The sequence below is a fragment of the Amblyomma mixtum genome, chromosome 2 (assembly GCF_055824585.1).
Source record: "Amblyomma mixtum isolate Tamu chromosome 2, ASM5582458v1, whole genome shotgun sequence".
NCBI lineage: Eukaryota > Metazoa > Arthropoda > Arachnida > Ixodida > Ixodidae > Amblyomma > Amblyomma mixtum.
Window position 1 is genome coordinate 28,681,013 of NC_143013.1, and position 27,140 is coordinate 28,708,152.

Consider the following 27,140-nt stretch of genomic DNA (forward strand, 5'->3'; position numbering starts at 1 on the left):
CAAAAAAAAAAAAGACCGTGGGAACCTTAACCCAAGCTCAGGGGCACAGAAGCGAAGTCGCTGCCTCCGAGTCAGAAGTCATACCAGAAGGAACAAGCTGCCACTGGTGCTACAACAGGCTGCATGTGGGCACGTGAGCGATCCTCTCAATCTTGACGCGCATTGCACGCTGTTAATGCATTACATTGCTGTTAATGTAGTCGCAAATGCTCACATGCCACCTGTCCGGAAGCACGTGTTATAGGCAACCTGCGATTAAGTTTGGCGTGCCGGTCTCAACGCCGTTACACAAAGCCTATAGCGACACGCATTTTTTAGGCAGACCCGCAGTGATTTGCCACACCACCTATCCGCGCTTATACATAGGCTTCCGCGCCCTGTCGACGCCGCAAGTGACGTGCGTCAGCTGCTACATCGAGAACATCTAGGCAGAGGACTTCATGAGCTGAACGCGTGCTTCAAACCGTTCAGAATGGGGTCTCGCGATGATCGGGGCTCAAGCGGCCGACGGCAGCAGTTTTCAGGCGCTCAGTGGAACTGCAGTGCCTCCTGGGCAGTGCAGGTTGCCAACACGGTCCGGCTTCGCTCTAGTTCTGGGTGAGTGGTGAGACCTCTTTACCAACAATGGGGGATTGGCCATGATTTATAGAAAAGTTAGTAAATACCTTCCGTCCCCCCCCCCCCCCCCCCCCCCCCCCTTTAAGTGATAGTATTAAAAGCCTCACCGGAAAAAAAATGCGTCGGTCATAAAGTTCGCCCATTGTGTGGAGGAAACTGACGTCACTTTCGGTGAAGGCATCAACAGCTTCTGATGCTATCGCACTGCCAACACGTAAGGTAATTAGGTGTCCCTCTGGACATTTTTTTTTTTTCGATGCTTGCGCGTGAGCTCCGCGTGCACACCTCCCCTGCTTCTTCCAGGAGGAAACCCCCGTGGCCGTGGCTGCTCCCCGGAGGCCCTACTCGTTCAGTTACACGGCGACCGACCCCCGGGACGGCTCCTCGCACGGCCGCTCCGAGACGGCCGACGTGACCGGTCGCGTCACCGGCTTCTACACGCTGCGCACCGCCGACGGCCGCAGCCGCCGCGTCAACTACGTGGCCGACGAGCGCGGCTTCCGCGCCGAGGTGCTCACCAATGAGCCCGGCACGGCCAGCCTAAACCCCGCCAACGTCGTCTTCAGGTGAGGTGGAAAGTGTTGGACCCTCCTCCGCTCTCGCCGCCACCTCCCCATTTATCCACCCCCATTTACCATGTCCTCTCTTCCACACTTCCTCTCCCGAATCAAAAATTTTTGGCTTTCATTTGAAAATAGCATTTACAGCTTTGGTAGTTTTTTTTTTTTTTTCAGTACATTGATGACTGCCTCAAGACGTAGATGTAATGATGTAGTTATGCGAAAAGAGGTTTCTGGAATGAATGAGGTTGAAAAAAAAAAAAAGATGATAAGGTCACTGTGCATGCTTCGCTGTCTAACGACAGACTTGTTGCTGCCAGGTATACATAGGATAATGGCTGATTTCAGGGCTGGATGGATCTACGTACAGCACATGGCGCAAATCCGCTTCTACGTCGCAACAAGAACCCACAGGACAACCACGACCGCTGTTGCTTTTATGACGTAAAGACACGCCCACATTCTCTGTATTTTGCAGATGCTTTCTGTGCTACTTCGTCTTTAATCTTTTTCTGGAAAGAAACATTTAATTTCGAGCTTCATGCTAGGCGTTCGGTAAGGGGTAAGGCCGCCATTGGCAGTGTACTCAAAGTCTATTCTTATTTACAATGTTGCGCCTTCCGTCTACCAAGCTTGCCAGGTAAATACCTTGCGTGAGCTCAAGTTTCTCAGTTCCACAAGCTGGACTCTTTGTTTTGAAGCCTATCTCACGGCTCAAGGCAGCTTGATTAATTCACATAGTGCTATCGACAGCCTATGCAGCGATTTCAACAGCGATGTGCACATTAAATTGCAGGTGCTGCCTTTGAAATACGGGAAAAAATTAGGACAGAATGATAATACTACCTGACGAAGCAGTTCATTGAACGAAGTACAGCGTTTCAAGAGGAAATTTTACGTCACCACCAGTTCAACTTCACTGGCCTATAACTATTCCAGATTTAATAGGGTAGTCGCCGAATACTCAATCACGCCTCTTCTGCCTGTGAGAAGAGCACCCACGAACCAAGCGAAAGTAGATCGCTTTTACGGCATACTTGACTATTCCATGTGTAGGAGGGATTGCTAACCCCGAAAAACAGGCACGGAAGTTATCCGTCTTATTATGCAGCATTCTCTGCCATGGTGGTACGTGTGCTAACGTGCTTGTAACGACGCCTGCGGCATCAAGTGAGATTTCCGGCTTTAAACCAGCCCACCTCCCCACTTCCCTCTCTGCAATCTCTGGTGTTATACAGTGCCAAACTAACCACCTTGCATAAGATGACGACACTCCGTACGAGAATGGGGACGAGTTGTGGCGCGAAAAAAGAAGACGCAACCCATTTCCGCTTAGCTTTCCAGCTAAATAATTGCGGTCGACTCTTTTCGCTTGCGAGCGACAAGCGGTTGACCTTTGTTCCGGCTTCATCCGTATTGCTAATTACAGGGCGCTTGAAGCGTAATTGACCAGGATGCGCAATTAATGTCTCGTTGTAGCGGCCGAATTTCCGCGTTGTAATGAAGAAAGAGGTTTTGTTTTCATCCAAACAGCGGCTGGGAGCACGGACGCCGGGGCACGAGATCGCTGCAACATGGCGTAGAGTCTCGCCTGAGGCTCACACGCTTCGACTATGTATACAGAGCTCAGCGACTTACTTGCAGTGATGTTTCAGCGTATGCCACAGGACTCCAGGCAATGGAAATTAATTAGCAGCCCCACTGATCTGTGGCACCTCGTGGTCTTTGCTCTTGCTTTCGCAAGGGAATCACCGTAATTTTCTATCTTCTTATCTTAGAAATAGGTGGCACGAGGAGCTGACAACCAGGTCTTATCGTAATACACAGGGTGCTACAAAGCAGTATCTTTCAAGGTGATGAATACACTTCCTCCTTCCTGCATGCTGGACTAATTTTCTAGGAACGCTGCCCAACCACTCGCGTTGAGTTAAACTCTTCGAGGTAGCATGTGTAAGTTCACAAAGGTCGACCAGTCCAGGATTCTTGGACATTAATTTTTGAATAGTGGAATACTGTAACGTACTGTTATGGAAATATTGAACATAATGGTCTGTTCTTCCAATGTGTAGCAAAATCTTTTTAAAGTTTGTCCTTCGCTTGTATCGAGTAATTAAGATTCCCACAGAAAACCAACGGGGAACGTTTTTGACGATAGCAAAAATGTTAATAGCAAAAAAAAAAAAAATGCAAGCCTGCCTAGAGGAGATCTGCAGGCAGGTTGGTTGTTATGGTGCAGTCTTAAGATATGTGAAAAAAATATAGTTCTTAAACTATTTCCGGTTGAAAAATGCGCTTAGTCCAGAATTTATGGATATGTATTAAGTGCAACGTGCAGGTATACCAGATCGCCATATACCGAAAAATTCGCAGATCGTGCAGTGTAATTCTTTCCGTGCTGTTGGAGCTCATGAAGATTTAAAGCTTTGGATGTTCTCTATAGTCAGGTCCATCCAAGAACGCCGCGGGAAATCCATCTCAAAAGAAGCCTTCCAACTAGTGACGTCGAAGACTGTCATGATGTCATGGCTAATCCTGTCGCACCTGCTAGTGTAACATAGCAGGGGGCGCAAGTGAAGAGAGATTAATAATGAGGTAACCGGGTTAGCGGTGAAGTCATGAAAATTTCTCGATGCTATTGGCTGAAGGGCTTCATTTGCGAAGCATTTACCGCTGCATTCTTCAGTTCTATCCAACTATAGAAGTTTTAGCTGTAGGCCTTCTACAGAAAGCCGTTCAGCGCGCCAGTAGCGCCATCTCGTGGCTTCAAACCCGTTCCGGTATCACGCGCGCTGGCCTGGGAAGCCTTTGTAAAGCTCCCAGGCGCTCGCTGTTTTTGCCGTTGTAATCGCCGTCGCAATGTCGAACGGGAGACATACAGTACATCGTCTGTTGCTGGCATTACAAGCTGTGCCCAAAGGGCAACGGAAATGGGGTTGAAGATCAGGAAAAGTGGCATTATACACAAAAGAAAGAAGAAAAGTGGCAAGGAATAGCTGCACAAAAGGAGAGTGGTTCAGTGCGGCGACCCCGTCGATGTTGCACTGTCCGTACGGCACAGCCGCTTCACTCAAGAGTAGGCCGTAACCCGGAAGCGGACACCAGGCACGGCGAACGCGGTGACTTCAGTGGGACACACACAACAGCGCCTTATGTTCTCTTTCTATTATCGTTGTTGTTATTTTCCTTCGTTCGAGACGCTCGTTGTCCACCGCACGCACAACCCGAAGAGTTACCGCCTCTCCGTGTAGTAGTACGCGCTTCGGGAGCGCGTCACAAGCGGCACCCGTGTACCGACATCCGGCGTGGACGCGGCGAGGGACAGACGGGCGGCATTCTTTGACGGCCGAACCGCACACGTCGTCCACGTCTGCGGCGATGGCTCGCGGCATTGCTCGCCTACGCACGAGGGCAGCCGTGAAAGAAAAGAGCGACAAAAGGAACGCGGGCGGAAAAGAAGAAGAAAGAAAGAACCGGGTCGTTCTAATGCGGCGGTTCCGCGGAGGTGCGAGATCGGTGAGAGCGGCATAAATTAGCATCGCTGTCCGGTCGTGCGTGCAGGGTGTCGGTTGCTGAGGTGAGAGCGCGGGTGCGAAAGGGAGGCGTCATTGCTACGGACGCGGTGGATAATGTTCGCACGTTAAGAGTTGCGTGCAGTGGGCTATAGAGGCCGCGACGGTGCCACATCAATGCACGCCTATGACTGTTTCGAATTTGCGCTCCTGACATGTCTCACTTGGATTGAAGGAAAGATTGGGAATGGGGGCGTACCGGAAAGAGCGAAAAAAAAAGAAAAGAAAACAGCTTTCAGCGTAATTTGAGCGACAAATTGCATCATATGCACCTTTCACGAACTAGATAGGGTGAAAGGCGTTTCGCTACGGATGTCAATAGAGCAGAATCATAGATCTCCAACATACTGAAACGGTCAGCCTTGCAGTAAAAAGTGCATGCAACTTAAAAGAGGAGGAGCTGCAGTGGGGTGAAATGAGATGAGAAAAAGGAAAGAATCGGGGAGAATTGTATATTTTAATGTTCGAGCAAATTAGAGGGCAACCATTTCAAGGAAGTAATTTCCTGCCAAGGTCGCATGTTTCGATTGTCGTGTTTCCGAAGTAGCACCTTTCAGCGTCATGTCACTCGCAGCTAAGTACAAAGACATGCATTTAGCATTTCTAGGCTACCAGATGCCCTCAACAACAGATCGTCTTATCTGGAGAATATTGATGATGATAGTGAATTTTCACAGCTCAAGGGCATCTGCGGTCAAAGAGCGCCTGGCACAAGGTACTTTCGTTTGCTCGAGATGGGGTGAAAGACACATTTGCCAAGCCGAGCACCAGGCCAGGGGAAGCTTGTACCCATTGTGTCACCAGTGGATACCCGGTGGCACTGGAGATCGAACCCCGCACCTACAGCATGCGAGGCGGATACTCAACCACTAGGCCACCGCTGTGGTCAATCTGGGAAATCGCAACAGATTACCTCGCGGTATTTTGTTGCCACTCTCATGCTAGCGCAGTTGATGCTTTCTAGGTTGGTTTCGCTTGCCCCGTGAACCATCATTGTCAAGCCAGCTGACCAACAACAGAAACAACGGAGGGGTTTGCAAGGTGGGCGTACGTCGTTTAGGGTAGGCCCCTTATCGCCTCCTTGAGTGCTGCAATCGGAGAGCGCTGCGGGATTCAGGGACTGATAAACCCAATTTTACAAACTTTTATATAATATTTACAAAGCTGTACGTATATCTTCTGATATACACAAGTGTAGAACGTATACAGCGCTTCACACAAAGCTGCACAGCGTACGTACTGACAACCGCCTTGGAAATGCCCTTGATATGCGAAGGCCATTTGCACCATTGCAAACATGGCACACAAGCTTAATCTGCAAGTTAGACAGAAGAAAAATGCAGCCGTGGATTGGTCCTACCCCGCTGAGTGAAAAACTCCTGAATGGTGACTGAATGTGTTTGGCTGGTACTCTACCCAGCTGGCTGTTACAGAATGGTTGCTTGCTGGGCTTGTTGGTTCATCGTAGCATATAATAGGGCGAATAAAGATAAGGAACGGACGACAACAGAGACAGCGCTGTTTTCACTCTGTCTCTGTCGTCAGGAATTTTTAATGAGGAAAGAAGGAGATTGGTAGCTGATGCACTATTGCATACGCTACTGTAAGGCTGTTCCAGGTGATGATCATAAAACCTGAAGTGGTACACACTCACACAAAAGCCAAGAACACATATAAGCCCGTAATATTGTCTACATGCAGCAATTAAGAACTGTCTATATGAGAATTTCTAAAGACAGCTTCGTGGCAGGCGACACTGAAACCACGTTGTCGCAGGTTTCAAGAGCATAAACCACGCTTGAGCCACAGTCGTTATCTATCCCTGAAGCAGTCTTCAGCCCCCCTAGGCGAGGGCATAAAACAGCTACACATGTAAATTCGGGGCTCTCACGAACAACATAGTGCTGCTCGACACGCATGGACCCGGGATTGTCCAGTTGGCCGCAGCCCCCCCCCCCCTCCCCCTTCCGCTTTTTTTGTCCCCCTCCACAGGCCCTGATTGCTAAACAGCGTCACTAGGGCCTTTGTTCTGGCAGTCTCGATGCCATAAAAAGCATAAGAGGGTCCTCGCACACCTGCCTCCCTCACCGTTCGGTCGCGTTCTACGTGGCACTTGCGGTGTCCGCCGCTATGACCGACGGTGGCGCTGGGGAACACTCTGAAGGTAGAAACAATTGAACACTTCATACTCAAATGTGATGATATCCATCCGGATGTCGATGCAGGCACAGTTACTCTTCCTGAGGCCCTAGGGTTTAGAGATAACAAAGGTCATGTAAATAAATCTGCGGTGGAAGTTAGCAAAAAGCGATTGGAGGATTGGTGGCTCAAAAGAAGCGAGGTGACATAAATTAGAACAGTAGGAAAACGTGTTGAAAGAAAATGACGAATTTTAATAACAATTTACAGCACACTTAAACAAAAATAAAGAAAAAAAGCCGAGCATAGTGGCAACTGCCACCACCCCGTTTAAAAGGGAACGCTCCTATTTTCCATCCATTCATCCATCCATCTAGGTTAGGTTGCATGTAACATAAATACCCAAAGGTTGGAGAACTGCCGTCGTCGTTCAGTTGGCGGAGCACTGCACGCGCGCGACATATGGAGTTGTAGGCTCGGATCCAACCGGCTGAATGTGGTTGTTTTTCTTCTACTTTCTAATCGATTATCTTTCAGGTAAGTTACACAACTAATTTCCCATTGATCGTCACCATAAACTAAAAAAAATATAGAAATACTCCCATACAAGCTTTCCCCTGTTTCAGTGACTGTCGGCTTTTTCATACGCCGTGCAGTAGGTACCTCACGCCTCACTGCACGCATTTACGGCGCAGTGAGGCGGGCAACGATGGGGCGCCGATTCCACGCGGAAGCTTCTCTGAGCGCGCAAGCCTTCTCCGCGCTGATGCGCCGCGAGACAAGGTCGGGTCGTCACCCCGCGCAACTCGTAGCAGCACACTCTAGGAAGCGCGCGACTGACTGACTGCCGCGAATCTGCGCGTGTGTGGCCGCAGCCGCTGACTGACGGCTCCAGAACGCGCGCTCATTTGCATGCTCAGTTTCTCGCGTTACCCGTGCGCGCGTTTGTTCCGTTCTTTTGTCCCCCGAATACGCTTGCTAGTCTGAGAACGCGTATAATTTGATAAGATCCGCTTCAGTTTGTCGGGTGAGATCTTTCACGGGTTCAGTAATGCACTCAGCGAGAGATGGCTGGGGAAATTCGCACTCACAGAAGGATAGTCTGACGTACAGCCCTGCTCTGGTTATAACAGCCACCGCACGTGATGCGAACGTGAAAGACGAGGAGGAACAGTTGGGCGTCGTTTCGTCGGATACGACGCGCGCAGGTTGATGCGAATGTGAAAGGCCATTCTTTTACGGGGTCAGTTGTGCTATCCATTCGAGTTTTGATTCGCGCGACCGCTTAGCATCCCACCTACATCGCTTGCTTCCGCTCACGGCGCGACGAGTGAGAAGGATGCATATACTAGTTCTCCTCCGATGTAACGTATGCAGTCTTGTCGCTGAATAAACCTCGTGCTTCGTTCTGACGAACGTGTCCAAACTGAAGTCAGGCTGGATCGTGACGAGGTCAAGCGTTGGTGCAGCTTTCAACCTAGTTAGCACCCGGTCAGTGCGAAAAGTCGGGCGAGTTGATTTCGGTCAGGATTAATATTTACTTCAGTACAAATAATTCGTGACTGAATGAACATTCGACAGGATTGGGCGTTCGTTAGCACACGATAAATAGCACTTCACTCGGGTAGACTGGTATTGCTGTCATCTCTTCTTCGGACTTCGGAGCCCCCTTTTTCCCACCTTTCTTACTTTTATAACAGCCTTTTGTATTATGAAAAGACAAAAACGGAATCTCCGCCGGCACGCCGACGCAAACGTTTGCCCTCTCACCTTCCCATTACGAAAGCGAGCCGTACATTTCCGGCGTAGAGCTTCCGTACGCGTCTTCCGGCCCGTCTTGCGTCCAACGAAGCTGTACCTATCCTGACGTGCCGCCACTTCCCTGTTTCCGTCCGTGAAAGATGTCCGTGAAAGAACGAGCAAAACAGTCCCGACGTATACTATACCGCTGTGGTGGTCAACTCCACCAGCATTCCAATTCCGAGAACGAAAGCGGTCCCCTCCTCCTCGCATTCGTTCCGTGAGCATCGCGACCCCGATCACGCAGGGCTCTCGCGCGCGCTCCTCACTCGACTGCTTGCTTGCCGTCTTCCCTCCAGCATTCGCTCTCTGAAGCCAGCAATCAACCGGACGAAGAAAGCGGGACGGAGCGTTACGGCAATTGTCTCGCAGCAGCCTTCCTACTGCTCCGTTCTATAACTTTCGGCGTCGGGCTTCGCGGAGCGGCTGTGCGACCGTGTTTGGAATGCAGTCGTGCTCCATTAAGGTCCTTCGCAGCGTCTCCGCTGCGATGCCCCGCACAGATAAGACGGGATCGATTGCATTACCGTGCTGATAGATTTCCCCAGCGGCCACACTCGTGCGTACACACGCACACGACACGTTGTGTGCTGTCGGTGAACGTGCTCGTCGCAGTCTTGAACTACATATGCGCTCGCATATATGCGTACACGCGGCGTGGCTCGCGCTCATTACGACAGCGGCATCCGCGCGGTCTGGTACAAATGGTTTCAGTTAGAGCAGCGGCTGAAGGCGGGCGCTATACCGCGAAACGTGGAGCGATCGTGTTTGTTCGATCATTGTTTTCCGCTGACCCGTCGTGCATGAGAGGATAGTGTGCAGTGATGTATGCTCTGCAAACTATATCGATGCACATGGCAGGTTTTGATAGTCTTAAAGTGGTTCATGACCCTCGACTGGAGAGAAAGAGAGAGAGACGCTTCTGGATGTGGCCCTTCAATGATTAGAGAGTTTTAGCATAACGTTACTCGATGAAGCTACCGCTACCGTGTTTCCGGGCACTAGCCACGCAGTTGAAGCACGCGCCTACGCGCTTCCTTGCAGGTTCGGTAACGGTAGTGGTCGCGCAGTAGCGGTGAGCTAAAATGTTCTGTTCTCGGTGCGTGCCCGCACTGCTTATGCTTAGCGAGCGGCTGACGGCCGCGGTAATGGTAGCGGTGTATAATAACGCTGTGTTAAAACTCTAAATGCTTCTGGACTGACAAGGGTGGAACCCTCACCTAGTATCTTCTTGGTAAGTCCGAGGAATGTCTCCTCGTGAAGCCAGCTGTAATCCACCCGGTCCGGCACGGGATCGAGAAGTGAAAATGATCTAAGTGATCTAAAGATTATCGATTCGACTTCTCAATTGATGCTGATGTCAAGGCCAGAGAATATTGCTGATCAATGGGTGCATCCTTAGCCAAATGTCTTTAGACCACGTGGTTTGCCTTTCAGCCTTGTAGTGCAGAACCTATGGCACTACTCAAGCTATAAAGCTTTTTAAGGAACACTCAACCTCACTTGCGAGGACTTTTTGGTGTTTAAGGGCGCCCTACGGGTTCCACTACATGGAGTGAAGATTTTTATCCAAAACGCTAGATTAACTGTTTCACTCCCGTGCTCGAGAAGCAAAGGGCCTCGCAGACAACCACTTCTTGTGAGTATTCTTCAGCGGGCATTCGACAAATAAGACACGTATAGAAAGGCTGGAGGACCACTGTGCTGGATCATAAAGGTAGAAGTGAGCGAAGTAGGGAACTTGAGCCCCGGCGCAATCTTTTCTGGCAAGGCGAATTATCTTGTGCTCATTATAGTTCTCTGACCAAAGTATTTTGAGTCAGAGGTCTACCATGTCTGCTTGCCATACCTGCGCGCCTAGCGCCTTTTGAGTAAAAAAAAAAAACTCAAATTTCAAAGCCTTTTGTAGTATTTCTCGCACAGGACAGCCACTGAGGAAACTACTTCTATCGAGGCAGCCAAATTTTGAGTCGTCGTCATGAAGGCTGATGCAATCTGTGACAAATGCGGAAGCCAATAAGGACTCCTTGCGCAGTTTCAGTTCTGTTTATTATTATTATTCTTTTTATTTTGAGCACGGCGAAGGCGCGCAGCTCGAAAGCTTGTACAACTACGTGTCCTTGGAAGAGTAGCGAAAGGCGAGGGGGCATTTCGTGAGAGACACTACTTTGTTCCGCAACAGTGACCAAGGCGCATGCGCGCTTGGAATGACACACGTCCGTCTCAACCAGAATACAGATTCCATTTGGAATACCACGCAGGATGCTAAACAAACACACTCTGACGCGCCCGCGACTCGGGCCAATATAACGCGCGTCAAAATATGCAAAGCCCCTCGCGGTATAACTTTCTCAAGTCTCGTCCGTATTGTGTTCGCGCATTCACACAGGAAAAGTTAATCGAAAGATGAAAATTCGCCGGCGAGAGAGCGAACGGAGTCATTTATTATCCTGCTCAGACAGCGTGCGCGCATCCGGTGGTGGAACGAGCTCGAGCTGATTCACCTCTCAACGCCTGCCGTGTGTTGCAGAGCGCGCGGAGTGATTTGGAGTGCGCACTCTCCCTCTCCTTCCCTCTCTCCCTTTCGTGCAGCCGGCTCTTCGAGTCAGCACAATGGGCAGCACGAAAATCGATGGCAGTTCCGGCCCCGGTCGGTCTGTGTGGTTGCGGCGCGCGCTCACAAACTACGCCACCCCGGAAACAATGACCGCGCAGGGTCCGACGACGAAGTACTTCTTTTGTGAGAGCGTCCGTGGATCGCTTCTTCTTTGGATGCCACTCGCGTGCTCTGAGGAATGCTTATTGTTTTTCTTCTTAAAACGGGTCCCTCTTTTATGCCCTTGGACCCTTCGTTTTGGAGCGTGCATATTCGTCGGATATACCAGAAGTGAAGCGGTTAAATGGTAGCGGGGAAACCGCGGACAGGGCGTCGATGTCTACACAGTCGGGTTTTATACACACTGGATGTAAAGCGCGTGCGGGCGGCTTTAGATGCAGTAAACTTTACGAGCCTGCTGGCTGGCGCTTTAATACTCACGGCGACCGCATTCCGAGTGAGGGCTTGAAGCCTGCATAGTGGCGGTGCTTGTATAATAAAATGCGACGTTGTTTGGACGTTAGCGTGTTCGCGGCAGTAACTTTTTCGCCGCGATTGTTTAACAAGCTCGAGGCTTGCAGAGGAAAAACAAGAGGCGAAGAAGCGTCAAGGTAACTAAGCCATCGGGGAGGCCCGTGTTCGTGGGCGGGGCGGTGGTTATAATGTTGTCGTGTGTACGAGGCGTGTACTTTATTCGACAGTGAATATACGGCGCAAGGTAGTGCAGTGTCCTTGTGCGCAGGAGGCTCGGCAAGGAAATGGCTCGAGCATCATATGAATTACACGATGGAGCCTGTTTCTTCCTCCGCTTTTCCGTTCTTTTTCGATAGGTGCCCGTCCTCTGCCACACTTCACCCAAACCCGAATGCGCTCCGCTCGCGTGCTTGCTTAGCCAGAGCCATACGACCTGCGTAGGAGGAAACCACACTTAGATTACGATTTCCCGGTGCTTCTTACACGGTTTCGTTGACAATAGAGAAAAAAAAAATACGGTAAACTTGTAGGTGATAATTTATGACGCGCGCTATGCACTGCCATTTGTTCTTGGAAGGCGGCAGGCACGAGACCGATAAAATGCCGCGCATCTGGGATCGTAAGAGGCCCCCCCACTGTTAAATGTCGAAAGAAATTTGCTCTTCGTCTTCACGCGTTTCGAATCTCAATATCTCTTTCTACTTAATGGGAACGAGGCTAAGGAAAGGAGGCAGAAAAGGCAGGGGTTAGAGAAGGAAGCGGCATGCATGTAACATCGAAGTACGGCAGGTGCAGTTTTTCATAAAAATGCGTAGTCCACAGATTATACTCTGGACCGTGTAACATGGCCCTTGTTGGACTGCCAGCACTCCAAAATTTTCGAGGGAGAGGGTGACAGTCCTCTTCACCATCCAGAGATTACGATAGTAAGGAATGCTACAAGAGCCGTAATGCATTGCTTGCGCAGAAACAAAACCAGTGGAGGGCATATTTTTAACAAATAACGTATGTATAGGCAGCTCGCTCGTCTTTCTTTATTAGGAATTGTTTTTTTTTTAGCTAACTCATAAGGCTTAAACTGGTCACAACATAAAGAAACAAAACAGCCGAGCCGTCGAGCTCGGACAAAAGACACTGCAAAGACTCAATCAAGCCGGAGTCATTCAAGCGGCACGTTACGCCTTACTATACGACACAACTTTGCATTCTTTCAACCTTTCGCGCAGTCGTCAAGAGATAGGGGCGGAGGCGGAGGTGGAGAGGGGTGAAAACCCGTGAGTCCACGGCAAGGTGCACGGTAAAGAACGATTGTCAAGCGCGTCCTTTCATGCTCAGTTACCCTGAAAGTCTGACAGCCGGAACGCTAGCTGGTCGCATTGAAACAGGGATGTTTATGCGTGCGCGAATGCTGACTCGCTTGTGCTTGCTTCATATGGGCGGGTCCTGTTATGGTCATGCAACTAATGACTCCAACAGATCCAATGTGGCTTACCGTGGCACCGAACCCGCTGAGTTGATTTCGAAATGCGACGGTTAAACCTCAAAGTTTCAAACAAGCATCAGTGGCTGCTTTGTTCTTTCGCAGCGTACACGTTAATGGTTGAGCGTTAATAGCTAACGGATTTATACTTGCAAAGGTAACACTATGGTCTATGACGCACGCCGTTGCAGGGCGGGAATGAATAATTTGTGGGGTTTTATCATTCTCACTCAAACCCTAGTGCACAGGAGTTCTTGAATTTCATCTTCACAATTTCACTGTCTCCCATGAAACTTAGCGGTTATCTTGCTTGTAGGGACTGTGTCATATGGTTTGTTAGCTCTGAATGCGCCGAAATCTGTGGGAAACACGTTTGTACCCACAGTAACACAATATTGTTGCAAAGTAGTTTCCGTGAAGTAGCGAGCACTGCATCCGTTTATAATCTATCATGTAAAAAAAAAAGAAAAAACACCCCGAAAAGAAGCCCTACAAATAGCAATACGTGCGTCCCCTATACGACGTGCGTTATGAACCAACGTTACCTTGACACGTCAAAATCCATTAACCATTAATATTTTGCTGGAAAACAACAATGCCGCCATCAATGCTCGTTTTGCGTTTCGTGTTTTAACCATCGCATTGTGAAACTATTGCTGTGCGTTCGGCACCACGGCGGCTCACATTTGGTTTGTTGTGATCGCGGCATGTTAGCCATCACTTGTTGCATGAACATATTAGGATTCGCCCATATGAAGCAAGCGCAATCAAGAAACATTGTGTCCGCATATGGTGTGTTCGTCCTTGGCTGAGCCCGACCAGCGAACGTTGCGGCTGTCAGACTACCCAGGGTGATTGAGAACAAAAGGACGCGTTCCGCGGTCGTGGCTTACCGTGCACGCCATCCGTGAGCTCGCCGATTTGTACTTTGTACCCCCCCCCCCCCTTCCCTCCTCCATTTTCCCGACAACTGCGTGAATAGACGAAGGAACGCAAAATTGCCTCGTACAGTTCGACTTAACGTGACGCTTGAATGACTCCGGCTTGATTGAGTCTTTGCAGTGTCCTTTTGACGTGCTTTGTTGTGCTTATCCTGCGTTAAGAAAAAAAAAAAAAGGAGACCGAGAGGAGTGGGAATAGAGAAAAGAAAAGAGACATGCAGACTGAATGCGCGGAGTCGCTGTCGTTTTGCACTTTCGCTGAGCTAGTAGATATTACAGTGCATCGAACCTGCAACGCTATGTGCGCCTGCGTTGTCCCGAATGGAGTTTTCGGCGCCGTACAGTGAGCCTACCGCAGATTTGAATTGCCTTATAAATAGTAGCCTGTGCGCAAACTGGAGAAGTTAGGAGGCCGATATGAGGCTGTCTATCTAAGGCCATAAGCAGCGCCATACGGTAAAAGGAAAAAAAATGCAGTTTCTCCAACCGGGGACTCTGCTACATGCAATTTAAGCTTCCTTCCTACGGTTGCTGAACACGATAATAGAGAATTTCAGCATAGCGGAGGTGCATAGACATATACCGGACGCCTCCTGCACTTGCGCTGAGGCATGAGTGGGTCCAGGCGGGGCCATTGCGCGTTCGCAGCTGGCGCCCGCTAAAACGCAAGCACGACTCCGCTATGATAAAAGCACCTCTTGAGTATTCTGACGAAATGACTGTACTTCCACCTGACAAAGTACGAACGCAGCCTAGTAAGTAGCGCATAGCTCATCTTCATCTAAAAGTGCTAAGACCTCCTGTCCGTATAAGACTTATCGTGCCCGTTATTGCTAAGTTCAGCTCGCCTCACTACGGAGATGAAACAGTAAAACGTGCAGCTCTTTGACGACTCGGGTCAACTTTTTCTTCGCGACGGTGCGCCTGACGCAAAACCGATCGGCAGCGAGGCCTACTAGTTTTTCTCCGTCAACGTCAGCTGGTCTCAGGGCTTCATAAGCTATGTGGAGCCGCGTTGCCTTGAGATCATTTTTAAGCCTTTTGTCGCTGCTTTTTCCTGCGAGGATTGGGGCAACCAATGAGCCATGGGAAAACTTCTAGAGGTAGCGTCGGGGGCAGGAACTACGGAAGCGGTTTGGATAACAAAGCGAAGTATACTTAACAATCGTCGGTACGAGGCGCGCAGGCGCGCTCGCATACCGCAGTGCCCTCTATTCACAGAGCACACGCAACGGCATGGCCTTTTCCCAGCGGACTGACCGTCCAGGGCGCGCTTTGGTCGATGCTTTGCGAGGCATGATTCGACACGGAAAGCGGATTAGAGTCATGCGTGCGGTAACCACACCCGGCCCAACAACACCTTCACTAGTCAAACTAACTTAGCTTAACGTGCCTTCAAAGAAAACGCGTACGGGCGACCTTGCGGATTTTTTCGAAGGCTACTCGTTCGGCCGCTCCATTGCCGCCACCGCTGCTGAATCCGTCTCACGCTACGACGGATTAGAGCCGACCGCACGCCGATTTCCGTTTTCAATGACAACTTTACCATGCCCAACTAACGTGACCTCGGAAAGGGATGGGACGACCCTATGAGCTGGAAATAAATGTCTCTCCAGACCATGGCTCTCTAAACAAGAACAACCCAATTCGCTTCAATGTCCCACTGCGTGGCTGCGTGGTTCGTCAGCTCTTGCAGACACTCAGCGACAAAGTCACGTCACATGTACGCTGCAAAGAATATATCAGCCTATGTAAACGTAAAATTAAGTTTGTCACACTATCGTGCCAAAGTATAAAATTGGGCCGGTGGCTAATTGTCTGCGCAGCGGCAGGTTCGGCCACCTTCTTTTGTTATGAATAGAATCATGTGAAACAAACAAACAAACAAACAAGCAAGCAAGCAAAGAAACATTCACTTACAATCGCGGCTTATATGTAATTTTTCGAGTTTATCTTCTGAGCGCAATGAAATTGCTCGAATGAACTCGTTTTTAGCGGTTTGCCTGCGAGAACGCGACATACTTTCTCGCTGCTGAAAAGCGAATTATATTGTGATGTTCCATACGCGTTGAACACTCCCTGCCACAATATCAATTGAAAAGTGACGGTATTGGAAGGTCGTAAGTGCCGTATCCGTGTAGGCATACGTCGGGTAGAGGCATGAGCGAACTGCTTGTAATAACGGCGCCCTTATAGCCTCACTTAGAAGCCACTCTTCACAGTAGAGAGCTTTGCGCACGAGTCTGCCATACGCCTGGTCCAATGCCTCGTGGTTCTTGTCGACTACTGTGAGCTTGAGCCGAGCGCTCTCTGTTCACTGAACGACTACAAACATCCGCGTTTGAGTAATATCATGCACAACGAATTGTAAGAGCTTCAGCTTTCACGCGCTCTTTTGGGGACAAAAATCTCCAGGTCGTGCCGAAAGATATTTAAGCGCATGGGTGCTACGTCTGCCAACGATCGCCCCATTTAAACACCACACACATGCCCAACTTTCCGGCACATTCGGCAACTAGCGCCATCTGTCGGACGCCAGTAGTAAGCACCGCGTAACTCAGTGTGGATATTTTAAACTTTTAATTTTGAGAAAAGTAAGCATTGAGAGATTGTGCGCGACCATGCTAATATTCAAGGCAGGCTCTTCCTCTTCGCTGCAAAATCTGACCCATAAAATTCTTCCTGTGCTCACACATACTATTTCCGACAGCCCCTCCCCCTCGCTCCCCCCCAGAAAAAGAAATCATTGAAGTGTACCGAACATTCCAAATTACAGCGCTGATAATGCCATGCGGCTCGTGGTGGCAAGAGTACAAACTAGAAGCGTGTGTCCACATTCCCTGGGCGTGAGTACAACATCCGACTCCAACTTGCACCGCCGCCAAAAGTGTGGCCTCAGGCCATCGGCCAACAACAGAGGTACCGACTTCAGTTGCCGCTCTGACATCCTGGATACTTTTGTCCTGTTGTTGATTTATGCTGACAAAACCTTTTTTTTTGTTCCCGTTTTTATTTCACTTCGTCTTGTCTTTCAAGAAACAACTAAGAAACAAAAATATTCTAGACGTCGTTTACATCCTGCGCGGAGCATCGAGTTTCAGGCTATGACGTACTACACCGATATTGCTTACCCTGAAGTAGGAGCTGCCGGTGTGAAAGCAACACTGAGGTTACATGCGCCAACATCACCTCTAGCTTTGTGCAGGCAACAGTATCCAACGCCTAACCTAACGCGACGCAGAGAGGCTTTTCGAAGCGATCTGTCACTCTCTCGTGACGTCATACGTAGAAAGGAATCGAGACGTCGCAACAGCGACTCTTAACTCGGCGGGAAGCCGCCACGGCAGCCGCGCCCACCTACGGCGCCGCGTATCACTTGGACTCACAGGGCGAATGCGTTGACATCGTGACGCAATATTTTCGCATCGCGCACCGCAGCGTTGCGCGTACGAAGGCACGAGCGGTAGGGAAAGAGAGTAACCAAATCCCTGGCCGAGGATATTACATATTCTCAGGCTGCTCACGGCAGCGACGGCACGCAACCGACGCAACTCCGTTGTTTGCTGTCGCGGCGCGACACCGCTCCTCTCGCGGTGAGGGCGCTGCGAGCGGATTGTCGCGTCGCCGGCAGGACGGACGGACGCCTACGTAATCAGTGCGCTCGGTTCGGGAGGGTGACATCGTGCTCGGTACACCTGGTGGTGGTGATGTCGGCGTGTTTTCTTTAAAGCGGCGAACGCTGCGTCCGTCTTAAATTTCTGTTTTCCTTTCCATTTCGAATTTAAGGCCGCCAACCCGCTCGCTTGCTAGGTCCGGGACGAGACGCGAGCTCATCGTCGGTTTAGCGACGCCGGTTCTGCATAATGCCTTGCGGTGCGGCCCTTCATCTCCTGGACGATGGGTAGAGGGAGAGCGTCCGGACAAAGAGAGGGGCTGTACACCGAGCGCGTGACCGGAGTATTTGACGCGCCCGCTTTTTTTAAGGGCAGTAGGTTCACGAACGGAAGTGCGACCTACTATGTGCCAGTCAATATGGTAAACAGTCGTGCCTCGCCGGAACCTCCTTTCATTTTTTCTTCTCTTTCTCCCTCTCTCCTGCGTGGCGTCGTCTTTTCGTGACTCGGCGTCGTAGAAGAGTAGCGGCAGTACGGTGTAGGAGTAGGCAGCATCAGCGGCCCGCTGCTCAAGCCGTGTGACTGCGGCGGCGGGCAGCGCTGTGACGCCGCTGTCAATCACGGAGGGCTTTCGCGGGCCGCGCTGACGCGAAGCGGCGCTCTGGGCGCGTGCCCTATCTGTTGCTGCTTCCTGCGGTTGGAAGAAGGCTGCCTGCATTCCGCCGCCGTTCCTGATCTTGCTGCTGCTCCGTCGAGCAGTGCTTGACTCAGGGGAGCACATAACTTTTCGACGCCGCCGGTAGATGGCTACGAGGTTGGGGTTCGCGACTTCGGAGTGTTTATGAGGTCGCTAGCGAACACCTGACGTCAGATAGGTCGTTCTTGAGGACCATGCAGTTACATGGGAGGACCTTTCGTTTTTTTTCTTTAGAAGAGGAGTGCTTTGTTCTGCAATTACACTGAGAAGAAAATACAGGGTGAGATAACTGTTATATCCGCATATAACGCAACAAGTGCGCACACGAGACCCATGACAGATAAAGAAGAACGCATGAGCAATTTCTGAACACAACATCGAAAACGAATATTTTTGATTAACGAAGCAACAGTGGCAACGCGAATGAGAAGGTTAAAAAGGCTTTAATGACCACCAAATCAATACTGAGACGCTATTTCGCTAAGTGGACTAAAGCCGGATAGAGCCCCTGAACGAGCCACGCTCTACATGGGGAGGAGGGAAGTCACGATGAAGCTTAGTATAACGTGAGGGTAGATGTTCAGGCTCCTGGTGGGGCAATGTGGGCACTCAGTAAAAGCTTCAATGACTGTGCAGTTTCTCTGCCAGTGGGGTCTTTGCTAGCTGTAAGCTATAGGCCTACTCCTGCTGGCCACAGGGGTATGGGCCTCAGGGCGAGGTAAGGGAGGAGGCTTCGGAGAGACAACCACAGAAGGTACATTTGGCGAAGTGCACCTTTCCACATTCATTTAGGCCCTTGTTACTGTTGCCGGGCAAGACAGTTTGGAGTTATTGATTTTTATAACATGAAGAGAATAGCTGTAACTGCCGCAGGACAGGGTTCTTTGGAGATAACTGGAAGATCAAAGTTAGTGAACGCGACCTTGGGGATCATAATGATATCGAAACGAAGGTTGTGATGAAATGTTCTCTGACTACAGCTAGCTGTAAACTATAGGGTGCTCATCATTTCTCTATTTCTCACACTGATGCACCACCACTAACACGGACCACTTGTTCTTAACGCAGTGCTATGAGTGCTACATATGCTTAACTACTACATGCGATCTACGGTCGCAGTTAGAGGGTCACATATAGTTTTGGTGCTGTGCAAAGACTTAATAGTTATCTGAAATTTCGAATACATCGGATAACTACTTTTTCTTCATTGACTTTAGAGGCCGACATCACACGGTCATTGTAGTGGGTGAGAGGGAAATAAAGCAACGTTAACACAGGTCAGTAAAATAAAACTCTCATGGTAGATAACCCAGCAAAGCGTGTACTGAATAGCTACGATCGTCGACGATGCACAGGATACTAATGCGCATGCAACACGTTGCTGACGGTACTTTCAAAATATTGCTGATGGTGCACGCAAAATCTTTGTTAAAGGTCAGGGGTAACGGTCCTGCTCCCGCAGGACAGTGAATGTGCGTACAAAAATCAATATGCGGAGGAATGGATAAGTGCGTCATTATTGATGTTTATTTATTTATTCCGAAGCACTGCAGACAAATGTAGCTCTGTACAATATACTATACTTTTTACTTTGTTCTGTAAAATGTAAATTACATAATGTTAGGATAGAATTCTCACTGTATGCCGTGAAAAGGGGGGCTCGAACGCAATCAAGTGAACTTGCTTCACTTTTTGTTTGAGCCTCATCTGTTGATTTTGACGGAAATAAACTGAATATGAATTTGAGTATACAGATTCTAAAATTGCACACAAGAATAATTAAGAAAACTCGCAGCTTTTAGCAGCGGGCAAAACGGCTCTGCAATTCTCTAGCTGGATCACCTGACAAAATACACAAGGTGCATCGGTTTCCAATCTTCCACTTAAAAAAAAAAAAGTGTTCTCAAAAGAATTAGTTCTGGCGAAAATGGGAGCAACTGAATGTTCGTGCGTGGCTATGTCGAGACCTTCTCCTTCATGACACCCCATTATGCCATACCCCGGCTATAGGTATTCATCTTTTTGGATGCACATGATGCGCGCATGTAGGGTTGTACTACTTTTTATTTATTTATTTACTGAAAATACGTGCAGTGCCCGAAGGCATTATTGCAGGGGGGGAGATACATGACAAACAAAACAATAGGCCAGAGAAAAAAAAACACAAAGACAAAACGACAAAAACTATAGGACATGACAAGCAAGTAGTTTATTTATTTATTACTCTTTTAATATCGTGTGAGTAGTGCGCGCTAGCCTGCGTGTACCTGAACAGTGACATCATCTTAGGCCCTCCATGCGGCTGATTGTATTATGACGTCATCATTTCCCATATGCGCATTCAAACGTTTTCTACCCTTCGTTTTCCCTTTCCCCCAGTGTAAAGTAGCGGCAGAGAAACGCTCCTCCAAGCGATCTCTCCGACTTCTCTATCATTAAACTTCTCTCTATGCACCTAAGCACCTTGGAAAGTTAATGGATGGTGTATTCACTCACGTATCATCATTGCCACTGCGGCGTGGAATCCCCGTGCGCAGGTCTTCGGCTCGGCTACCGTTCCCGTCGCGGGGGCCCTCGAGTAGTGCAGCGTCGGCGGCGGCGGCTGCCGCTTCTGCAGCTGCGGCTTCCGCGGCCACTTCCTACGTGCCCGTGTCGGTGCTGCTGCCGGATCAGCCCCAGAGGACGGCGGCCACGCGAACCATCACGGTGCCCCCGGGACACAGGGCCATCATCGTGCCCATCGAACAGGAGCAGCAGGACGCATCCAGCAAATGAACCGAGGCCTCCACACGTGTGCATTCCGGCAGGGCCAAAGGAAACATGAAACGCGTTCTTCATCCATTTGTTTCTCCTCTTGTTGCATTTTTTATTTAGTTCGTGAATAAAGAGGCGCAGTTTGTAAAGTACGTGGCGCATTCGTGCAAGCACACTATTCTTGAGTAAGTCCTCCCTTTCTGCATGTTTAAAACAACACTCCGCGCAGGCTGAGCTCAAGGTGGCAGGTTCTATCCAGGCCACAGCATGTACGATATTTCTTCGGAGGCGAAACGCAAGAATGCCAGAGTGCTGAAATTTCGGGATAAAGTCAAAATCCCAAAGGTGAAAAAAAATATAGTCCCAAGCACAACATTGCAACGTGCCTCATTACTCATAGTTGGCCCGAAGGAATCAATCAATCAATCAATCAATCAATCAATCAATCAATCAATCAATCAATCAATCAATCAATCAATCAATCAATCAATCAATCAATCAATCAATCAATCAATCAATCAATCAATCAATCAATCAATCAATCAATCAATCAATCAATCAATCAATCAATCCAGTAAAACAGATGGAAAGCGGTCCAATGAAAAAAAATTGATACGGAACACTCAATTTGAGGCGCTGAGGTGTGGTAGAGCCGACAGGGCAGCCTTTGTCTTACCTTTTCTTGTGCAGTCTAAAAGAAAGTAACCTTCGAATCGGTCATTATAACAAAGCTATGTATGGCAAAGGCGAAAAATGATTCGCTATACGCGCATCAGTGCGCTACACGCACTTAACGTTTCCTGATCACGTCCATTATGCCCAACGCCAGTGAGCATCACCGTGCAGTTCAGCGATCCTCCTTTGTCTGTGGGCGCCCACTGAAAAAAGGATAAAATGATGACAAGAAGCAATGCGCTGCGTGCCGGCAGGTTAACGACTTAGCCACGACGTAGCTGAGGAAACACGTACTACGCGAACTGCGAACATAACGACTCCCGCCTGCAGTCGGATAACCAGTGAACGATGACACATCATCACGAGGACACGACGAAACGACACGCCCTTGCGCAGTTCACGCGCGCAGACTCGCACCGCATAACGGGAGCAGCACAGCGTTCTTGTTTGCAGCTAGTCGGCCGTCAACTGCTCGTCGGCGTAAAGTTTGCGGACCGAGCGTGCGCTTTTAGAAGAGGCAAGTGTGAAGTATGCATGCCTATGATTTTACCAGCAGCATTTATTCCACGTAAGATGTCACCTCCAGGAAACAACATACTTCGTAATAAGGGAGTAATTACTCATTGGCATCCACCCAAGCGCAGCCAAACGGCTACAAACGAAAGCTGTACAGCTTTCGCCTCACCATAAGCTTGCCGCTCCGGTGAAGCAGTGGTCCCGGGTTCGGACCCCGGACCAGGACGAATTTTTCTTCAATTGCAAAGCCATACAGGTTTCTTTTGTAGCCGTTTGACTGCGCTTGCGTGGATGCCAATGAGCATTACTCCCTTATTACAAATCTACTCCACCTTGGGGGATTGTTCTAAATATTTGACCAAAAACACACTTCCTCTAGGCTTACGTGTTTTGCAGCGTTCGAAGCTAAACGAAGGTTTTACGCGCTTAGTACATGCCAGTACCAAAGGCTGGAAACCAGGCGGCGCTATAGCTTCGGCTACCTGCTTAAAGATACGCAGAGCGTATCACGCAGTCGCCGTCGTCCCTGCATAAGGCAAATTGCGCATGCGTATGCGGTGCAGGTGCGCAGCTATGCAACCAGTAGGTAACGGTAGCGCTGCGCGGTCGGTACGCGAAAACGTCCTGACAAGCTGGCATAACTGCGCATGCACTTGTTACGCCATGATAAAGGCTATGGTAATGCTGGTTACGGTGCGTTAGAGCGGTAACCGCGCATATGTTACAAGCCTGTGTAATGCTATGTTGCAACGCCGCGCGGTCGTCCTTACGACATCAGGCTGGCGTAACGGGCAGCTGTTCTTGCGACGTCTTCTCTGTTGTTACTTTCAGTTACGTAAATAATGGAGGGGTGTGCCTGACTGCGCACTACCAGGCTTCTTGTCGGTCGTCGTTTGAGTTACATCTTGAGGAACCGTACCGTAACAAGAAATTCTGAACAAGCGAATTTTTTCAGAATAAAATAGTTTATGAACATAGTTCTTCTATATATGGTAATATTTCACAATAGCAGTCGATATATACACTGATCAACCATCGGCAGGCTTGAACTTTTTTGTTGTTAATGTTTTTTTCTATCGTCAAAAACGTCCCCATTTGTCATCTGTGGCAGTCTTAACAACTCGAAGCGCGAGCGATGAACAAATTTGAAAAGAAAGGTGCCGGAAGGCGGCCAAACGTCGGGAGGGATCGGTAGCTGCCCTTAATAAGCCGTCCGCGTAGCCGATCGGCTTTTCCCAAACTGGGTTGCTCGGCTGCGGGGGAAAGATGAAGAAATGTAACCTCATGCCTTCCGCCCATATTGAGCGTGAAGTCTCTTTCATTTGAGAAACTCAGAAGTCCATTTATTCGTTATTTTCAACGCTCTGCACGAAAGAACAGAAAGTACAGAGAAATTGTATCCATTAGCGTACTTTGTCTTCGTTCGTGTGCCCCTTCGCAAATTATGGAGTAACTATAATTCACCCAGCAGAGAATTTCTTCGGGTTGTCTTGACAGTCTGAATTATTCATCTTGAAGCTCCCATACTTCAAAGCTGATAAAAAGAACTTTTATTACGTGGCACCTACTGCTTGTTTTTTGCACTGTCTTCTGCAGAGTAAACTGCTATCATGTTACACTTCGGGTACTAATCCTTTGGTCGTTTGTCCAGTAGCCACTAGCTATCAGCATTGCCCGGAATTATTGCAACATATGCGAAGCTTACTACAGAATACTTATTAATTCAGTGAACAGCACCCACAAACTGCAGCAGCTTTTAACTCGCAATCTTCAAGAGGCTGCCAGCTATTCTGTCTCTAGTCTTCCCTTTTAGGATTTAAGAAAACAATTAAAGTCCCCCTCCTCCCCCTTTCTTCCTTACCGCACATACAAAAATAAAGCAACGAAACAATTTGATTTCTAAGCTTTGTTGCTTTTCGTATGTTTTCACTCTATTAGACAGCATCTGGTTGATGTCTATGGCGGTGTCTAAAGGTTCGTGGTCCAAAACTACCGCCGGATCACAGCCCTGGCTCAACTAGACTGCATCTCATTAGGCACGGCAATTCAGATTAGCAGAGAAACCACCGAAGCCAGCTATTGGCAACTAGGCGCGAAGTTTGGGACCTTTTTTTATTTTTTTACTTTAAGAGAAGCAACAGAACCAACCTTGCTAACTGAGGACATTGTACAGACGACTGCTGAAGCGTCCGTCATTAAGTCAGCACTGTACTCTCCAGGACGCTAATGTAACGCACCTCTGCAAGACTCCAGTACGCGAGTATACCATTAGCCAAAGCACGTATGTTGGCTTTGCTACTACTGTTTGTGAATTTTGTGACATTATTTGGAGCCCTTGAAATAATTTTACATCTTACGTGAAAAAAAAGTTCGGGAGGAACTGCGCGCACTTCATATAACTTAAACTTGAACTGTGGACGCAACCGTATACGCTGGCACTTGGGCTACACTGTACAGGCATTAAAGAAACGATGAACTTCACCTAATAGCCTGACACAGCGACATATATTGTTGAAAGTTATGTTTACTCATGACCCAGCAAACATGTTTCAAGGTCACGTAATTAGTCTGCTGCACATTAGCCGAGGCGTTGCGCAATCGGCGGCTTTCCTAATATGTGGCAAGAGCCTTTAACAGTGGCTTGGCTTAAGGGTTGAAGTACCTGACATTAGGAGTTTCTTAGTGTCGTATCTGAAACCATGACCACTGCCTCCCTACTTAGAGAAGGGACTAGCTTAAACATTATCTTCGCCTTCATATTCAGAACTCTTTTTCGCACGCTTATAAGAAATGACTTCACACGTGCAAGTCGTCGCGTTGTTAACTCTCCAAAGAATCTATGCGTTTGAACCAGACCACTTTAATTCCAAAAAAGAAAAGAAATAAGTAGAAAAGGAAAAATTTGGCAGCAAGAGACAAGAACCACTGGCTTTATACACCAAGTGCTCGAACATTCTCCTAGCAGCAGTGTCGACACAGGAGAAGAAATCGATGATGAATGTACTTGATAGCCGTTCTGCTGGTCGCCGCGGTCGAGATGCCGGCCACAACTTCATTGTTTTGTCCGCGATGGTTGGAATTCGGATCGAGTGAAGAGAATGGGAAGCAATTGCGTTTTAATGTCGGAAAGTCGAAAGGTCGGCCAGAGAGGCATACCTCTTCTTGAGTGGATGTAGAACAGCGGGTAAGTAGGTGAATGGCGCTCATGACGATGATGATGCAGCTATGACATTATCTGCGAGCGTAGCGTTCTTTGTGGTGATATAATCCGTTGTTACGGTGGCCCGGAAGCATGCACACAAAAATGCGAATATGCGTTCCAGTATCACCTAGAAAACGACAGTTCGGCCTCTTATGCATGCACCATCGAAGCCGCAGTAACGTGCCCTGTTTGCTGGTGTGTGCAAAGGACCGCGTGCCTTCGATATATAGCACATATTTGTTTCGCCGCTAGAGCCTGACGCGTCATACACACACAAATACGCAAGCATGCACACAATAGTGCGTACATTTTTTTTCTCTCAAATGTGACGAACGGTTGGCCTTAGTGTTTCATTATTGCTCTGAAGCAGAGTGCTGCACGGGCCTGTTTTCGTGGAGGTCCAGCCTGGTCCCGCTGACTTCTTGGCTTACCCGGACCTTTAGAAGATCGCTCTGCAGAGGCACGGCCTTCCTGATCAGGTGGCGAAAAGCGTTCGGTTCCGTAAGCACGTATCTCCGGAGTCCCACTACTTTTATATGAGTACGGAAACTTGAGGTAGTGCCCATGCAGGGGACGCTACGATGTTGTAAAATATGGTTCTTTTTCCGGTCAGTTTAGAAGGTATTTAGGATACTTATATTGCGAACATCATAAATGAAAAAAGTGCGCAGTAGATAGTTGACCTGCCGGCCTTATGAGAGAAACCGCAAAAAGGCGCAACAATAAAAAAGTATGCAAGTGCACCTCCTCAGAACCTACAGTGTTAAGGTAGGAATGGAATTCTACGTAGCTAAATTCCTCAGTGCTGTATTAAGTGACCTATCACTCCTTTGAAGGTACAAACGTCCAGAAAGTTGCCGTGAAATTTAACGTGTGCCTAGAAATAAACGTAGACCTTCGCGGGAAGTTTAATAAGCGTCCATAAAAAAAAAAAGGAAAACATGCGCCCCGAGCCTAGCACGCCGGCCCCACGCCGTACAGTGCCCTAATAATGGGCCCACATAAGGACAGCTTATATGCGCCGTCAGGGAAACCACCACCGCAGCCACCCGTACAAGAAATTGAGCTGTTTTATTTGTGCAACAAAAACTGCTGCCTTGCGTCTCCCTGGACAGCCGCACCCCCGTCTACCGGTCGAGCGGGGAAAGCCGCTGAGGCAGACGTTGCTCACAACCGCTCATAGAGGACGCTTCAGGCATCTTGTGTTAGTGGCGCCGTGGTTTGAAGCGCGGAGCTAGTATCAGCGGAATCTGTTGGTCTTTATAAACAAAAATAGCACCTAAAGAATAAGAATCATGTTCATGAACAGTAAATAGTGCTGCGCTATAGGGCACAAGGAGACAGAGAAGAAAGCTCCGCTGAATGCGGGAGGGAAAATGTGTCGTGTTGTTACTTGTTCAGCACTCGTTTTCATGCATGCTCTCTCGCAACGGTGAAACTATGAAAACATGAAACCATGAGAGTCTTGGACGCATAGTTAGAGCTTAAATGAGGGTCACGTTCCC

At 48.9% G+C, this 27,140-nt stretch overlaps 1 protein-coding gene across 2 annotated transcripts in view; it reads left to right on the forward strand.

Annotated features, from left to right (window-relative positions):
- Nucleotides 1-21,420, forward strand: part of LOC149358794 (uncharacterized) — a 32,172-nt gene extending 10,752 nt beyond the window's left edge. For both annotated transcript variants that reach the window (XM_089568912.1, XM_089568913.1), the window contains exons 3-4: nucleotides 922-1,184; nucleotides 21,026-21,420. In XM_089568912.1, the coding sequence (XP_089425038.1) occupies nucleotides 922-1,184; nucleotides 21,026-21,263 (501 nt within the window). In that variant the 3' untranslated portion in view covers nucleotides 21,264-21,420. The remainder of the gene's footprint in view (nucleotides 1-921; nucleotides 1,185-21,025) is intronic.
- Nucleotides 21,421-27,140: the final 5,720 nt, after the last annotated feature.